The sequence below is a fragment of the Stegostoma tigrinum genome, chromosome 3 (assembly GCF_030684315.1).
Source record: "Stegostoma tigrinum isolate sSteTig4 chromosome 3, sSteTig4.hap1, whole genome shotgun sequence".
In the NCBI taxonomy this organism is placed as follows: Eukaryota; Metazoa; Chordata; class Chondrichthyes; order Orectolobiformes; family Stegostomatidae; genus Stegostoma; species Stegostoma tigrinum.
The window spans coordinates 112,440,581-112,459,496 of NC_081356.1; the positions used below are offsets into that span (position 1 = coordinate 112,440,581).

Sequence of the window (18,916 nt, forward strand, 5' to 3'; positions counted from 1 at the left end):
GATACTTACACATATTCACCCAAACACTTTATTCCTGCATCTGCTTTAGAATTGCACCCTTTATTTTGAGTCTCCGTGTTCTTCCCCCACTAAAATATATCATCTCACACTTCTCCTCGTTGGACTTTATCTGCCACCTATCTGCCCATCCCACCAACCTGCTTATGTTCTCCTGAAGGTCTACATTACCATCCACCAACTGTGGCTTCACTAAGACTCTATGTAATTGCAGCAAGACAACCTTACTGCTATACTCAAATCGTCTTGTAATAAAGGCTCACATGCCATTTGACTTCTTTATTGCTTACTGTATCTGAATGCTATCCTTCAGTGACTTATGAACCTGTAAGTCCATTTGTAAATTTGCACAGCCTTTCATTGTTTAAGAAATATTCAGTACTTCTGTTTTTTCCTAGCAGATAAAAATACAAAATTCTCCTATTGCATGAGCAATCCTCGGTGTTGGTCATGTTGTTTTATGAAGCTATCAGCACTATTGCTCACTATATTGCTTAGGAAAGGGGTCTATAGTGTCCACTTTATTTGGTTTACTCAAGTAAAACTATTTGCTAGTCTAATGAGAAATGGCTCTTGTAAAATACAGTTAAATGTATAATGGAAACAATGTCCAAGTTACACTGATATGATAGGCATTGTTACAGAGACTAAAAGGAGATCCTAAATAGATGGTCTCACTCTGTCGAGATCCTGGCCTACTCTATCCACTAATCCTGGTGATATTATCATAATGGGCTGTAATGAAGGCACTCATCAGTATAAATGTGCCCTTAACCTTATGGGAAAAGATCTTGTTGTCAATCTCTTAAATTTCCAGAAATTGTGCGTTTATGAAGTAAATTAAAGTTAATTATGCCATAAAGTTAAGGCTAGTATTTAATGATGTGGGGACTCTTTTAATACCAGTAACAATGTTATTTATATTCCTAGCATGTCACTTAATCTTCCTGGCATAGACAGAAAACAAGTGAAACCTTGGATTCACCTTCCCATAAGGAGGGAATTTTTCCAAGGTGATTACCATTCTTAACTTTTACTTTTGTCTTATTTTCCCTTGATGTGTTTCTTCACTCTTCCAATAAAATCTTTATTTTGCTCTCCTTATTTGTCCTTCTGTGTCCAATTTGTCTATAATTCAACCACAGTCTTCAGTTTTCTATCATTTTTTATCCTACTCTATGACAACCCTAATGAATTAAAGAGATAGATAGTTTGTTTTCCGAGTTCCGACATACTCAATTGACTTTGCCTTATCAGTTTGCCCTTCTGGCTATTTGCAGCGCAAAAGATTTTCAAGCTGAAGGATGAGGAAGAATCTGCTGATCAAACTGGCAGAGACAATGCCTGAGACTGCAGAGATCATGATTTGCTATTGTAAATGTTCTTCCTCCCACATTGTCATAAAATTTCTGTTTTTCTTTTTGAATTCTCAGCCTTAAGATCGGTCCTTGGCAAGCCCTGAACTGACCCTCTATCTCAATGCCACACTCCTGTTCTCACCCTGTACCTTTTAACACCATTAGCTTGTAGAAATCCATCAACTTCTTTCTTAAGTGTGTTCAGTGACTTGATTTCCACAGCCTTCTGTGATAGGGAATTCCATGGGTTTGCCAACCTCTGCTTGAAGAGGTTTCTCATCATTCTCAATCTGAAATAGCCGACCAGGTATCCTGAAACTGTGATCCCTTTATCTTAGATAGAGGGAACAGATGGAGTGCTTCCGGTCTGTACAGGTCTGTCAGAATTTTGTACATTTCAATGAGACGTCTTCTCATTCTTCTAAGTTCCAGTGATACCAGGTCCAATTTTGTTTTGTGTTTGAGTTTATATCATGTTTTTGTGAGGAAGCCCAAGAGGACTAATTGTGAGAACCTTAAACCATTCTGTTGGAGGTCTGACTAACAATGGGAAATTTAAATGAGAATTCAACCCATCCAGAATTATCAATCAGACAATTTAGGCGCACCAAAAACTTAAAGCAATGACTCTGAACATTTTATAAACCATTGATAGAATCCTGCAAAAGCTCATCACCAAAACAGTGCTCCAGTTCCTGAAGATCATGGATGTATTTTTAAATCAAATCTATGGTTCAGTGTCACTAGACAATAATGTCTTCTGTCTCTCGAGCCGAAGAAAGTTGGCCATATTTGTTACAGGATTACTGGCAGCTACAGGTAATAAAGTAACAACATCTCATGAGGACACAAATAGGCATAGAATGTGAAAGATTACCCGATGCATTAAACCAACAATCTATCCTGATTTATACCTGCCCCAATTGCATAATTCATTCATCTCCTGAGGGAACCTCTTCCTATGAGAAGTAGAGAATTATGGCAAAGTTAAAAAGAGAGATTACATTTGCATTTCAATGAATGCAAGAGCATTCACATGAAGCATCACAGTGTGAGTCTGGTATCAGTAACTGCCCTGTCTCTGGATTGAAATGTAGTTATCCCTTACTCTTTGGAATCTCACTGATCTTCGTATCCAGAGACAAATCAAGCTGGAACTTCATGCTTACAATAAACTGGTCTCAGCATCAGCAAACACAATCTTCTTTACTCTGCAATTTAGCTGTGCTTTAACTGATCAGTCTTGTCTCTAATGCCTGTAAGGCTCTTGAATCAAATTAATTTGTATAGACCTAATTTGGAACAGACCATTTCCTGAGGGATAGAGAGCCACAGCACAAACAATTCACAATTCATCACTGAACGCCCTTTCACTCTGAGGCTATGAAGGAGGTAGATGCAGGAAGTAGAGATGTTTACACTGCCTCAGTAGTAATTATCTCTTTTGAACCTACAGAAGAGGTGCATGATTGGAACTGAGTGAAGGTATTTAGGTGCCTGATTAACTCAATTACCTAGATGGCTAATGTGTGGATCAGATTCATACCAACAGCACATGGTTTTATCCCCATTCATTTAGGGACCTGAAGTCTGTCTCTTAACCTTGCACTGCCAATGCTCCCCCACCTTCCCCTATAAAGATCACAGTATCTTTCTATAATTTGGTAAATAATTGTCTCCAAGCAGAGGACTGAAGAAGAAAGGTGGCTTACAATGTAACAGGCCTGACCTTCCCTAGTTTTGTCCTGTAACCTTCTAGTTTACTGGTCCCAGTTTCCTCACAGTACCTGTTGCAATTTATCTTCGTACAGGCTAGCAGGACTCATAGTTCATTTTGTTGAGAACTAAGAGTAAAATGACTGAAAATCTGAACAGTGTCATCCACTATCTGCAGCTTATTGCTTTCACATCCTTTGGATTTTAATGGGAAATCATTAAGGGAGAATTTCACCGCTGTATTGAGGGAGGACACCTAGCAGGCCTCATCAGCAAGGCCTTATGGGTAAAAGCTCCAGAATAAGAAGGATGAATCACTCTGATGGGGGTGTATTACAGGCCTCCTAATCACCAGTGGTGATAGAGGAACAGAGGTTTGGACAGATTATTGGAAAAATGTAAACACCACAGGGTTATTGTAGTCGGTGATTTTAACTTTTCCTATATTCACTGCAACACATTTAGTGCCAGGGACTTGGATGAGGGAGAATTTGTTAGGTCTATCCAGGATGGTTTTTTGAAAGAGTATGTAAATAATCCAAATAAGGAAAGGGCCATGCTAGACCTTATGTTGGAGAGTAAGCCCAGCCAGGTGATCAGAGTTTCAGTGTGGGAGCATTTCAGAAACAGTGACCATAATTCTGTAACTTACTTATGGCTAAGGACCTTGGGTGAAGATACTAAGTTAGGGGAAAGCTAACTACCACAATATTTGGAAGGAACGGAGGAATGTAGGCTGGGACCGTTATTAAAGGGTAAATCCAAATCTTGCATGTGAGAATCTTAGAAATGCCAGTTGATTAGAGTTCAGGACCAGCATGTTCCTGTGAAAATGAAGGATAAGGATGGTAAGATTCAGGAACCTTGGGTGACAAGAGAAATTGAGAGCTTAGCCAAAAAGCAAAAGGAACCAAATGTAAAGTTTAAGAAACTGAAAACAGACAGAACCCCCAAGAATACAAAGATAGCAGGAAAGAACTCCAACTATGAATTAGGAAGGCAAAAAGGAGCTTGGAATGTCTTTAGCAAGCAGGAATAAGGAAAATCTAACTGTGTTTTATACATGTATAAGGAGTAGCAGGGTAGCTAGAGAAAGGGTAATCTCACTCAAGAACGAAGAAGGGAATTTATTCATGGAGTCAGCGGAAGTGGAGTACCGCAAGGGTCAGTGTTGGATCCACTGCTGTTTGTCATTTTTATAAGGGCGTAGAAGGATGGGTTAGAAAATTTGCAGACGACACTAAGGTCGGTGGATTTGTGGATAGCGACGAAGGATGCTGTAGGTTGCAGAGAGACATAGATAAGCTGCAGAGCTGGGCTGAGAGTGGCAAATGGAGTTTAATGCAGACAAGTGTGAGGTGATGCACTTTGGTAGGAGTAACCGGAAGGCAAAGTAGTGGGCTAATGGTAAGATTCTTAGTAGTGTAGATGAGCAGAGAGATCTCGGTGTCCATGTACACAGATCCTTGAAAGTTGCCACCCAGGTTGACAGGGCTGTTAAGAAAGCATAGTGTTTTACCTTTTATTAATAGAAGGATTGAGTTCCGGAACCAAGAGGTTATGCTGCAGCTGTACAAAACTTTGGTGCGGCCGCACTTGGAGTATTGTGTACGGTTCTGATCACTGCATTATAAGAAGGATGTGGAAGCTTTGGAAAGGGTGCAGAGGAGATTTACCAGGATGTTGCTTGGTATGGAGGGAAGGTCTTACGAGGAAAGGCTGAGGGACTTGAGGCTGTTTTCATTAGAGAGAAGAGGGTTGAGAGGTGACTTAATTGAAACATATAAAATAATCAGAGGGTTAGATAGGGTGGATAGGGAGAGCCTTTTTCCTAGGATGGTGACAGCGAGCACGAGGGGGCATAGCTTTAAATTGAGGGGTGAAAGATATAGGACAGATGTCAGAGGTAGTTTCTTTACTCAGAGAGTAGGAAAGGAATGGAACGCTTTGCCTGCAACGGTAGTAGATTTGCCAACTTTAGGTACATTTAAGTCGTCATTGGATAAGCATATGGACATACATGGAATAGTGTAGGTTAGATGGGCTTGAGATCATTATGACAGGTCCGGCACAACATCGAGGGCCAAAGGGCCTGTACTGTGCTGTAATGTTCTATGTTCTATGTTCTATCTAAGTGGTGGGATGCTTTATGAATGCTTTGCATCAGTGGTCACAAGACAGACGGACATCATGAATGGTGAGTCTGGAGAGAGGTATTTTCTAGCATACGTCAAAATAATAATGGAGGAGGTGTTGGGTATTTTGAAAAGCATTAATGTGGACAAGTCCCTAGGACCAGATGGGATCTGTCCTGGAATACTGAGGGAGGCAAGGGAGGAAATTGTTGAGGCCTTCTATGAAATATCTGTACCTTTCTTAATCACAGGAGATGTTTCAGAGGACTGGAGAACAGCCAACATTGTTCCTTCGTTTAAGGGCAACAGAGATAATCTGGGAAATTACATGCTGGTGAGCCTTACTCCAACGATAGGGAAATTAATGGAAAAGATTCTCAGGGTTAAGATTTACTCACATTTGGAAAAATATGGACTTATCAGCAATAGGGAGCATGGCTTTGTGTGGGGGAAGTCATGTCTCACAAAGTTGATTGTGCTTTTAAGGAAGTGACAAAGATGATTGATGAGGGCAGGGCAGTAGATGTTGTCTATGTGGACTTTAGCAAGGCCTTTGACAAGGTTCCTTATGGCAGGGTGCCACAAAGTCGAAGTCACATAAGATCCATGGTGAGCTGATACGGTGGATACAGAACTGGCTTGGTTGTAGAAGACAGAGAGAATTGGTAGAAGGGTATCTTTCTGACTGGAGATCTGTGACCAGTGGTGTTCTGCAGGGATCACTGCTGGGATCCCTGTTGCTTGTAATATATAAATAATTTGGATGAGAATGTATGTATCTTGGCCTGCTGTGTTCATCCGGCTTCACACTTTATTTTCTTGGATGAGAATGTAGTTGACCCTGATTAGTAAAGTTGTGGATGACACAAAGATTGGGGGAGCTGGGGATAGTGAGGAGTATCAGAGGATACAGCAGGATATAGATAGACTGGAGACCTAGATGGAGAAATGGCAGATGGAATTTAATCCAGACAAATGTGCAGTGATGCATTTTGGAAGCTCTAATGCAGGAGGGAGGTATGCAGTAAATAGCAGAGCCCTTAGTAGTATCAACATGGGATGTTGGCATGCAGATCCACATTTTCCTGAAAGTGGCAACACAAGTGGATAAGGTGGTCAAGAAGGCATATGGCATTCTTGCCTTCATTAGTTGCGGCATAGAGTATAAATATTAGCAAGTCATGTTGCAGCTATGCAGAACTTTAGTTCAGACACATTTGGAATATTTTGTACAGTTCTGGTTGCCACACTACCAGAAGGACATGGAGACTTTGGAGACAGTGCGGAAATGGCTTACCAGGAACATATCTGGTTGGAGGGTATTAGCTGTGAAGAGATATTAGACAAACTTGGCTTGTTTTCATTTGAATGTGACAGGATGAGGGGCAACCTGACAGAAGTTTACAAAATTATAAGAGATACAGCTAGAATGGACAGTCCAAGTCTTTTCCCAGGGCAGAAATGTCAGGGTTTTTTTTTCCCCCTTTATTTTTAATGGGATGAGGGCATTGCTGACCAGGCAGCTTTTACTACCCATCACTAATTGCCCAGAGGGTAGTTCAGAGTCAACCACGTTGCTGTGGGTCTGGAGTCACATGTAGACCAGTTTCTTTCCTTAAATGATGTTAGTGAACCAGATGGGTTTTATCAATAATTGATTCATAGTCATCATAAGATTTTTAATTCCAGATATTTTATTGAACTCAAGTTCTACTTTCTGCCATCGTGGGATTTGAACCGGAGTCCCCAGAACCTTACCTGGGTCTCTGAATTAGTAGTCCAATGATAATGCCACTAGGCCATCACCTCCCCTTGGGTATTGGGGGGGGCATAAACTTAAAGTAAAATGGGATGTTTAAAGGAGATGTGAGCAGCAAGTCTTTTACACAGAGGTGCCTGGAATACACTGCCAGAGGAGATGACGGAGACAGAAACAATAGCATTGTTTACTAGGCATCTTGACAGATATATGAATAGGCAGGATATTGAGGGATACAGACTGCATAGAGCCAAAATGTTTTCAATTTAGATAGACATCATGCATTAGCACAGTCTTGGTGGGCTGAAGGGCCTATTCCTGTGCTGTACTGTTCTTTGTTCTTTTATCATTAGTTGTATTAACTTACTCCCTGATACTTCAATTATAGACTTCCCTGGCAATGCTTGTCAATCCTCAAATTTAATGAATAATTTTAATGAGCCGATGTTTCTCTTAAAATTGACCAGGAAATGAGTAGCGTTGAGCAAGCGTCTGGAAGTAGGGTGCTGTGCTGTCTTCTCAAATTGGTAAAGTACAACCAATGAGAATTCCCACTGTTCAGCTTGAGTCTGTAACCAGTTCTGGTCAAAAAGGCATCCAAGCGCTGGGACTGGATCAGAGGCCCACAGCCTGTTCCCTAATTACAGAAAAACTTCACATTATCAACTTTTAAAGCAGCCCTTTTTTAACATTACAGCACTTATATACACTGTGAAGGGAAAACTGAAGGATCTTTTGGCTCATTATTTAATGAAATGGTCAATACCATCTTTACTGAACAAGCAATTACGAATTAATCAAATTGCAAATTCATGAAAGTAAACACATGCAGTGGGCATTCCACAGTCGGGCTGTATATTCAAAGGATATAGAAACAATTGCTGATGAGTAAAGTTGTTTCTATCATTTCCTCAATATCCTACCTCAATGCCTTAAATAAAGAATAATATCACTAACAGCAATTATCTTGTTTTGAATTAGGTTTATTTTCGGCATAGATCAGAATTACCACATGTAAGTTATTCTTAATGTGAGCTACTTGTCATGGTATCCTTACCAAGCTGTTGTGGTTTGGAAACAGATATGGTTACACTACCTCAAAACCAGAAACCTTGGAACCAAAACCTAAAGAACTGAGGACACAGTAAATCAGAAACAGAAACAGAAATTGCTGGAAAAGCTCAGAGTTGATGTATTGGGTCGAGTTCTAAGGAAGGGTTGCTCGAAACGGAATGTTAATTCAGATTTCTCACCACAGATGCTGCCAGACCTGATGAGCTTTTCCAGCAATTTCTGATCTCAAACCTTGGAGCCAAGGTTGATTTTAGTTCAGGTGGCTTGGGCTGTTGGGAGTAGAGGTCAAACCAGGTCAGATGGGTCAAGGGTGGTTTTGAAAGTGTTGGAAAGTGTGTAGAACATAAAATGTAAAGCCATGGACTAGTTTAGGCCTATTCAGGGCTGAGCTGAATTGTCCAGGTAAGTTATTTTGTTGAAGTATTTTACTTAATTAAATTGATGCATGGAAAACTCTAAAAATGTCTGGCTTTTGGACAACTGTGCTTTTTTTGGACAGCCAGATTTAAAGTTCTTCTCTTGTTGCACCATTGAAAGTTGAACATTTTTGAGGAGAATGAAGGTGATCCAATGCATGATGAGGCTGCTGGTGCTTTTTAGCTTCAGCATGAATTTTAGCCTTGAGTATTTTTGTGCCCTTTTGTATGCAGGAATTCAAATCTATTGGAGAGTCCCATAACAGAAAGGCCCAGCCATTTCTTGCTGCAGGAAACATTGATGACAAAAGACAGGTAGTGAGTGCCACCTATAATTCTCCAATTGGCCTATATTCTGCTGGCAACATACAAGATGCCATCCAGGGACAACTATGTGGCCTGACCATTGACCCACAGGAGAAGTAAGTATAGGGTTTGAATTCTGCCAAGTCTCTGTCTTTGACTGGTCTGTCTTTGTTCTGTCCAGCTCTTGCTATTTGTACCTTCTGTGTATAACAATGTGCATTCTCCAATAAGCATGTGTTTTGTGGATTAAACCATTTCAGAAACAATGAAGCAGTTTCATACAAAGAATGACAGTGGTGAAATAAAAAAAACAATAAATTACTACATTAAATAATTTGTTTGACGAAATCAAGCAATTCAATGGTAAAGGTTTTTATGGTTAGATCCACATTTTGACATGCAAAGAGCTAATATTTAAGCAACAGGTAGATTTGAGTTTGAAATGAATAAAATGAGTAAATATCCTATTTTTGTGATGAATAATAACATTATCATAGAACATTATGGAAACCTTGGAACAATCTCTCTTATTTGGATGCTTAGAAGTTAGATATGATTTTGTCCAATCATTACAAAGCAAGATTTCATTTCGGGTATCTGTGTTATCTTTAATCATTTTTCCATTACAGGAACTAGGCTACTTTGAACACAAGTTCAATGCCAGGCCCAAACCTTTCTCAGTAGTTTCCACACAAAGCAGGTTTTATGCTTTATCTTTGATGGACTGCATGTGTTCCTGGCTTGATTTTTCTTTCTGATAAATGCAAGGGAAGTGCACATGGTTCAATATGCAAACATCCTTTAAAAATACACCCATTTAATTAAGACAGTTTGACAATATTGCATGAATATGGAGTTTCAAATTTTGAAATTTACATCATCGAGTAGAACATATATAACAAAGTGCTTTTTCCAATGATATTCAAGTGGTATTGGTATAATTTTAATGTTATTCATATACGTGCCCATTTATTACTTTTTTGCGCTGCATGTTTTCCATGATGCTTAATAACAACATGTAAAAATTGATTCGCAGAGTGTTTGACGTTTTCAAAGGAAAATGTGCTTTAATCCCTTGATCTTCTCACATTCAAAATAAAGTGCATGCTTGAATTGTCTCTTACGTATTCATCTGCATTGGGAACATTGTGTTGATTTATTATTGCTTATAAGTTCCATGACAGCATGTTGTACAAAGCTTGGTTAATGCTTGAACCTGTGCTATTGCATGTCAAATAGTTTATGTTTTGTTTGACACCCTGCCTAAAGATGAAAAAGCTCAAAGTAAAACACAGACCTTTGGAAATCTGAAGTACAGATAAAATACAAAGGAAATGCACAGCGGATGGATTGATACATAAAATATGAAGATGGGACAACAAATCCATGCTGAGTTTCATCTGAACTTTTAAATTGCCTTGCATTTTCTGATGCTGATCTATCTGCAATGCATTTAGTGCATTTGACACAAGACTAATTTTAATTCATTACGTAGCATGACTACACTGAGACTATATAAATAGAAAGGGTAACAAATAAGTCTCTTTTTTTGGAGCAGTATAATTATCATCATGGTAGCTGAGCTATTTATTTTCATGTATTGTAAATAATGTTTGACATTAATCCAATTGCAACTGACTTGTGTATAAGTGACCTTGCATTAGCACTGGATCCATTTTCTGGAGAATATCCTAAAAACAAAGGTGCTGGAGTTAATAGTATCCCTCAGGACTTTTTCTCACCCATGCTGGATTTCATAAAGACAAAGTGAGAATTCTATGAGATATGTGCCATTAACTGTATTTGAACACTATTATTTCAGTAATGATGATTCAAGATTTTATCCTAATGTTTCTCTCATACCAAATCTTAACAATGAAAAGTATGAATACATTATTAACGTAAATTTTTAAAGTTATATTCTTGGTCATATGATATCTACTATCGAGGAACAAAACAAATCCTTCTTGGTACCCCAAAATGGACTAATTAAATATATATAAATATATAGTCATTAACTTGATGCACTCATACATTTCCTAAACTAAAAGTTACATTCATAAACCTGTTTCCTACTATTTAATTATTCAGTGCATTCATAAGCATGTATGATTACTGTTGCACATGACAAAACTTCATCCCTGCTGCAGACTGTTGCATTAACACAGTACATCCACAAACTGACCATAGCAACAACTTGAAGTTATATATCTTTAACACTTAAAATGAATATATACAATTTACTGAGGCATATTCAGACAAATGTGCATAGTGAGACAAAAGAGAAGGTTATGAGAAAGGCGACGTAATTTCAACATAAAGTTCACTTTTAAGTAGGAAAGACAGAAACTTTTAGTTACAAATTTCAGAGCAAAAGAACTGTATGAACTTATTATGCTACTGTATAATCACAGGAAAACACACTAAATCTACTCCAATATTGTCATAATAATACAATACTATCCTGACACTAGTATTAGTATAATGCTAACACTACAGAGGTCCATGCAGTGCAATGGATTCCAGAACTGTAAGTCAGTTCATCCACACATTGATCAGAATGTGCAGAGCCTCTGGATGGATGTGCACCTTAGAAGGAACATTAAATAGAAAGGAAGCTCTGTGTTCTTCAGAACTTGCCTAGCCAAGCTATTCCACTACATCTATAAGTCTGGCATCCACCCAACAATGTGGAAAATTGCCCAGATGTGTCCGGTCCACAAAAAGCTGAACAAATCCAGCCCAGCCAATTACTGCCCCATCAGTCTACTGTCAATCATCAGTAAAGTGTTGAAAAGTGTCATCAACAATGTTATCAAATAGCACCTGCTCAGTTATAACCTGCTCAGTGACACCCAGGTTGGGTTGCACGAGGGCTATTCAGCTCCTGACCTCATTACAGCCTTGGTTAAAACATGGACAAAAGAGCTGAATTCCAGAACTTAGGTGAGGGTGACAGCCCTTGAAATTAAAGCTTTCGTTTGACTTGATGTGGCATCAAGGAGCCCTAGCTAAACTGCAGTCAATGGGAATCAGAGGGGAAAATCTTCACTGGTTGATGTCATACTTAGTAAAAGAGGATGGTTGTAGTTGTTGGAAGTCAGTCATCTCAGCTCCATGACATTTCTGCAGGAGCTCCACAGGGTAGTGTCCTTGGCCCAACCATCTTCAGCTGCTTCTTTAATGACCTTCCCTCAGAAGGTTATGAGTGGAGACGTTCACCAATGATTGCACCTCATTCATGACTTCTCAGATACTGAAGCAGTGCATGTCAAAATGCTCAAGATCTGGACAGTATGCATTTTTGGGCTGACAAGCGGTGTTAGAATTAGATTTAGGTTCATTGTCACCTGCACTGAAGTACAGGAATACATGAGCACAGTGAAAAGTGCACAAACTTTCCACACTTGCACCAACATAGGTGAAAAAATAACCTAGGTATAAAACCTTATATATAAATCAGAAAAAAAGGATAAAAGTTCAGCATTACAGTCCTCCTAAAGCAGAGAGTCCACGCTGGGCTTTACCTCCAGGTCAGGAATCCGCACTGGGATTCCTTAAGGCCCAGAGTCCCTCAAATCCATGCTGGCTCAACTCTCCACCACTAATGCCATTCTGAAATGGAGTTAAGGAAAGAGAAAAAGAAAGAAGAAAAAGGAAAGAAAAACTCACGAGAAGAGGAAAAAGAAGGAAAGAAACTATTGGAGAGGATGAGCTCCAGCTTAAGATCCCTACTCTGTCGCAATTTTAATCTCAACTAAGTAACATTTGTGCCACAAAAGTGACAGGTAATGGCCATCTACAGCAAGAAAGAATCTAACCATAGCTCCTTGAGTTTTAATGGCATTGCAATCAACAACTCCCCTCTCGGCAACGTCCTGTAGGTTACCATTGACCAGAAATTCAACTGCACTGATCAAATAAGTGCAGTGGCTAGGAACCTTGCAGCAAACAATTCACCTCCTGACTCCCCAAAACCTATCTGCCATCTTCAAGGCACAGTTCAGGAGTGTGAAGGAATGCTCCCTACTTATCTGGATGAGTCCAGCTCTGGCAACACTCAAGAAGATTGACACTATTCAGGACAAAGCAAGCCATTTGACTGGTACCACACCCACAAAAATCCATTCACTCCACCATTGATGTTCAATAGCAGTATACCACCTACAATTTGCACTACAGAAATTTGCCAATACTTCTTAGACAGCACTTTCCATACCCACAATCAGTACCATTTGATAGAATAAGGGAAGTTACATGGTAAAACCATCATCTACAAGTTCCCCTCCAAGCCACTTAACATCTTAACATGCTGTTCCTACTGTGTCGCTGAATCAAAATCCTAGAAATTCCTCCCTTACAAGTCTATCTAAACCAAATGAACTGCAACAGTTCAAAAACGCACAATAAAAACCAAAAGAACTGTGGATGCTGTAAAGCAGAAACGAAACAGAAGTTGCTGGAACAGCTCAGCCTGTCTGGCAGCATCTGTGAAGAAAAAGTCAGAGTTAACATTTCGTATCCAGAGTTCTAAGGAAGGGTCACTCAACCCAAAATGTTAACTCTTATTTTTTCCTGTACAGATGCTGCCAGACCTGCTGAACTTTTCCAGGAATTTCTGTTTTGTTTCCTGATTTACAGTATTCACAGTTCTTTCATTTTTTTTATTACTGTTAACTCATTAACTTACTATTGTGCCAATTGCACATAGGCTCATTAATGTACAAATATTTGTTAAATATTGACTTGAAATAATTAAGGAAGAAACATTTTTTAAAGTCTTTCACTTTACAAGCTATCAAAAATGCATAGTGACTCAGATTTCCTTGTACATTGAATCAACATATTTTACCCATGAAAAGGATAAATAGCAATTGCTTAAGTCACTACAATAGAAACCTTGGAAAAAATGTATATTTTTCTATAATCTGCACATCTTATGATGTTATAAAGTGAAATCCACGTAGGGCAGCGGTATGGTTTGCACTGAATCCTTAAGCTGCTACACTGAAATGTACTTATTAAAAAATGGACAATTACATTGCATACAATCTTATCTTAAACACTGAAGAAATATTATTGGACTCTTAATAATATTTGGACATTTGATGCTGCTGTTTCGGAGTTCTTAATTGTCTGAAATTGTCACAGTTGTAGAGGTGGGCAACTGCACAATCTAACAAAAGCATAATCTTTAAAGCTCCAATATTTCATTTAGAATGTTCTCAATTCATTGGCGTCAAAACTAATCATTTCACTTTGTGAGAGGAGTTTAGAACTGGCTGGATGTTATTGGGTTGTCTTCATCAGGTGTATTTCATTTCATTTAATGATTTGTTTAGTTAAAATTACTCATCAATTATGAATGATAAGGGATTCTGCAAGTCGCATTTCTCTGATACCACAATATGTAACTTTACGAGATCATTGCAATTCTGCAGTTTTCTGCTACATATTGAAGTAATGCATAAGATCAGATGTAGGAGCAAATGTTGGTCATTTGGTCCATCAAGTTTGTTCCACCATTCAATGATATCATAGCTGATGTGATAATCCTCTACTTCATTTTCTTGCTTTATCGCCATAACCCTTGATTTCCGTACTGATTAAAAATCTATCTCACAGTCCTCCATGGTAACGAATTTGAGAGATTGACTACTGTTTGAGAGAAGAAATTCTTCCTCTTCTCTATCTTAAATTAGTGCCCCTTACTCTAACACAATGCCGTCTTGCCCTAGACTCTCACAAGGGAAAACAACCTCTCCACCTAGACCCTGAGTGTTAGCCCAAGCCACTCATACTTGCCTCATAAGAAAATCTTTCCAAACCCAGAATCAAACCCGTGAACTTCTCTGGACCGCCTTCAATGCCAATGTATCTTACATTAGATAAAGAGGTCAAGACAGTTCACAGTATTCACAATGTGTTCTGACTAGTTCTTTGTATAGTTTTAGCAAGACTTCCATTTTTATGCTCCAAGCCACTTGAAATAAAGGCTGACAGTCCATTTGCCATTCTTATTACTTGCTTTTGCAATTCTTGCAAGAAGACACGTAAATTCCTCTCTGCTGCAGCTTACTGCAATCTTTTTCCAATTAAGTAATATTCAGCTCTTTCATTTTTCCTCCTAAAATATGTAACCTCACATGTTTCCAAATTACATTCCATCTGGCAAGAGTTAGTCCATTCACTTAACCTGTCTGTATCTCTTTGACCCCCACATTCACTTCCATCATCTAAGTCAAGGATGTTTATTTTAAATAATTGGCCCTGCACTGATGCCTGTGGCATAGCACTTGTAAAAGATTTCCATCCTGATAATGTTCCCCTTACCACAAGCCTCTGTCTCCTATATTTAGTCAAGCCTCGAAACATGCTAATATACTAACCTCTGCTATTATTAAGAAATGTAATGTAATGTGTGACACCTTACAAAGCCTTCTGGAATTCTAAATATATCATATTTACTGGTTCCTCTTTATCTATCCTGCTTGGTCTCTCCTCAAAGAACTCTGACTCACAGAGGTTTTTTGTGTGGAAGGATGGAGAATTTTAACTCCAGGAAAGGTAGTTTTGAGTCCATTAAGTGAAAGATAAAATATTAAGATTTTGAATCCTGCCCTGACCCACCTCCAAACTGCCCAATTTTGATTTTACCAGCTATAGACAGAACTGGACAGGAAACCAGGGTGGGGTGCCATACTTTATAATGAGGCAGTGTCCCTCATTTTTACTCATAGTTTGAAAGGTAACCTTGGCCTTGGGAAGTCTGGCAGCTAAATGAAGATGAGGGACTGCTGGATCAGGAGGTAAGTGACTTTCCTTTCGGATCCAGCCAAACCCTAGAGTTCAGACAAGCCAACATCTAACACTGTTCCAATCTTCCTCCAATAAATTTGCAATTCCACTACCTGATCCTGAAGTGGTGTCAGATTTTCTCCTTCCAAGTGTTGATCCCAACCACCCCAGACCTCCCAGTTCCTATCTATTTCTCAGGCTCCTGGTCTTCCCTTTTTGCAGGAATTCCCCCTCTACCTCCAGCTCCTGGTTGGCAGGGACAATTTAGGCCAAGTGTCAATTCCAGATCTGTTTCCATGGATCTGGCCACACTTGGCCACCATCTTGTACCTAGCTGGGGCAAGGGACTACCCTGTCTGCTGTAGCCTCCGCAGCGCTGCTTCCTGCCAAACAGAAAGTTAAGCTCTACGAATGCAGCTAATTTGAGTCAGAAAATCCATCGGGGCCTTCACATATACGCTGAAACTGTGGAGTTGGATCAGATTTCCTACTTCTGGAGAATCAAGGAGGTTAACAAGCTCTTCCCCCTTAGCTATGCAAAACATTCACACATGTATCTGTGTATATTAAAGCAGGAACATCAGATTACTTTGCATATTTTATGTGACAAGTTTGAAGGTCAACGTGTGGTTTTAAATTTAGATTTATGGCAAGAAGGTTGGACAATTCTGGTCCTTCAGTGTTCAATTATTGCAGGTAGAAAACCTAAAGAACAGTTTTACTTCCTTATTTTGCTTCAGCAATCCAAATGATGAGACAGGTCTTTGGGGTTCGACTTCTGGGGTTGGAAGAAAGGTGCATGTTTATACAGGAGAAGACAGATTTTCTTCATAGCAGCACAAATTTGAGACATATAAAATCAGAGATGGGTGTGTAGAGCAAGGGTTCATCGCATCATAAACTGCAGTCCAGTGAAGTATCATGTCCCATGGGACTGTTGTTCTAGGAGTCTGCAATGCCATTAGGGATTTCTTTTCCAGATCAGAGTAATAACTGATACTTGCTCAGCAATTCTCTTCCCTAGCAAAATGGAATTTCAGTGCATGCGAAAGCAGATTTAAAATGTAAACATTTTACCTTATATAACCATTTACTGCTGCCCAGTTTATACTACACAACAAAAAATAATTAATTGGATTTTGAGATAGTGATGACAACATTCCCTATTGTTATGTAGCAAAGCTGAAACCCTGCAGTTGTTGACAGTGATTCTACACTCCTCCATAGATGTCCTCTTCACATCTCACTGGACTGCATACCTAACATCATTAAGGAACTGGCAAAATAGACTGTTAGTGTTTCTGTAAAAACTCTATTTTAAATGTAATTTTTCGTATTTTTAAAATAATATTTTGGATTCTATTTTAATCCAAACTGTGTAATTTAAATTCTGAATTACATACAATATGAAATGCCAACCGTACAATGTTTTAAACTTCCTGGTTTGTTGACAATATTGTAATATGATCAAGACATACTATCCTGCTTCTGATATCACTGATGCTGGGCAGCTGTAGGTCACCTTGACTTGGTACATATTTAAATTGTAATTGGGGAAGGAGAAATCCATTCTGCAGGGATCATTGGACCTTTCGAGACAACTTTATTCAAGATTATTTCACCGTTAACCACAAAATCCAGCACAGTATTTGCACTAATGGCACCCAAGTATCTAAGTAGTGGGAATGTAGAAAGTGATGTTTTTTCCCCTATCAGTTCTAATTTATCTGTTAAAAGTTTAAATTTTGATGTAGTTTGCGAGTTTGATAAGCAATATTATCTGCTCTGGAGTGTTGGAGTTATGCTGAAGAGAATTGGAGTCTAACCTGATACAGAGGAAAGGAAGGTGAGGATCATTGGCTGAATTTGGGAATTGGTGGTTTAATTAGAACCTGACTGGAAGAAATTCAGAGATAATGGGAACTGCAGATGCTGGAGAATTCCAAGATAACAAAGTGTGAAGCTGGATGAACACAGCAGGCCAAGCAGCATCTTAGGAGCACAAAAGCTGACGTTTCAGGCCTAGACCCTTCATCAGAAAAGGGGGATGGGGAGAGGGTTCTGAAATAAATAGGGAGAGAGGGGGAGGCGGACCGAAGATGGGTAGAGGAGAAGATAGGTGGAGAGGAGACAGACAAGTTAAAGGGTTAGGGATGGAACCTGTAGAGGTGAGTATAGGTGGGGAGGTTGGGAGGGGATAGGTCAGTCCAGGGAGGATGGACAGGTCGCAGGGGCAGGATTAGGTTAGTAGGCAGGAAATGGAGGTGCGGCTTGAGGTGGGAGAAGGGGATAGGTGAGAGGAAGAACAGGTTAGGGAGGTGGGAACGAACTGGGTTTTGGGATGCAGTGGACGGAGGGGAGATATTGAAGCTGGTGAAATCTACATTGATACCATTCGGCTGCAGGGTTCCCAAGTGGAATATGAGCTGCTGTTCTTGCAACCTTTGGATGGCATCATTGTGGCAATGCAGGAGGCCCAGGATAGACCTCTTGTCTAAGGAATGTGAGGCGGAGTTGAAATGATTCACGACTGGGAGGTGCAGTTATTTACTGCGAACCGAGTGTAGGTGTACTGCGAAGCGGTCCCCAAGCTTCCGCTTAGTTTCCCCGATATAGAGGAAGCCACAATGGATACAGCAGATGCAGTATACCACGTTGGCAGATGTGCGGGTGAACATCTGCTTGATGTGGAAAGTCTTCTTGGGGCCTGGGATGGGGGTGGGGGAGTAGGCGTTGGAGCAAGTGTAGCACTTCCTGCGGTTGCAGGGGAAAGTGCTGGTGGGGTTGGATAGGAGTGTGGAGCGGACAAGGGAGTCCCGGAGACCTATGCCTGCCTCTTTGTAGGTTACGTGGAACAATCCCTCCTAGGACAAGCCAAACAGAGACGTGCACGAGAATTCCTAGAAGCATGGCATTCCAACCGGAACTCCATCAACAAACACATTGATTTGGAGCCAATCTACCATCCTCTGAGAAAAAGAACAGGAAATGACATCACCAACCCAAGGAAACCTAACCAGATAAATAGAAAGCGGGACATAACACCAGCGCTTCGGCAGAGGCTCACTGATGATGTTACCTAGAATGGTGACGAAACGTCTGAAAACTAACCTTCCAGCTCAGCGAGCAAACTCACATCCAGAACCTCAACCTGAGCTACAAATCTTCTCAAAACTCGCTGACAATCCCTCTTCCATACCTAACCTGACCCTAAGCCCCACCTCTTCCTCCGTCACATTGATGACTGTATCAGCGCCACCTCGTGCGCCCAAGAGGAGCTCGAACAGTTCATCCAATTCACCAACACCTTCCACCCCAACCTCAAGTTCACCTGGA

General features: G+C 39.9%; 1 protein-coding gene across 2 annotated transcripts in view; it reads left to right on the plus strand.

The window, feature by feature from the left end:
• LOC125451331 (PDZ and LIM domain protein 3-like) overlaps nt 1-18,916 on the plus strand; it is a 91,302-nt gene that overhangs the window by 63,509 nt on the left and 8,877 nt on the right. Inside the window, exon 4 of one of the 2 annotated variants that reach the window (XM_048528337.2) lies at nt 9,412-9,482. In XM_048528337.2, the coding sequence (XP_048384294.1) occupies nt 9,412-9,482 (71 nt within the window). Of the gene's footprint in view, nt 1-8,710; nt 8,899-9,411; nt 9,483-18,916 lie in introns of both variants that reach the window. The other variant, XM_048528336.2, reaches the window with a different exon arrangement.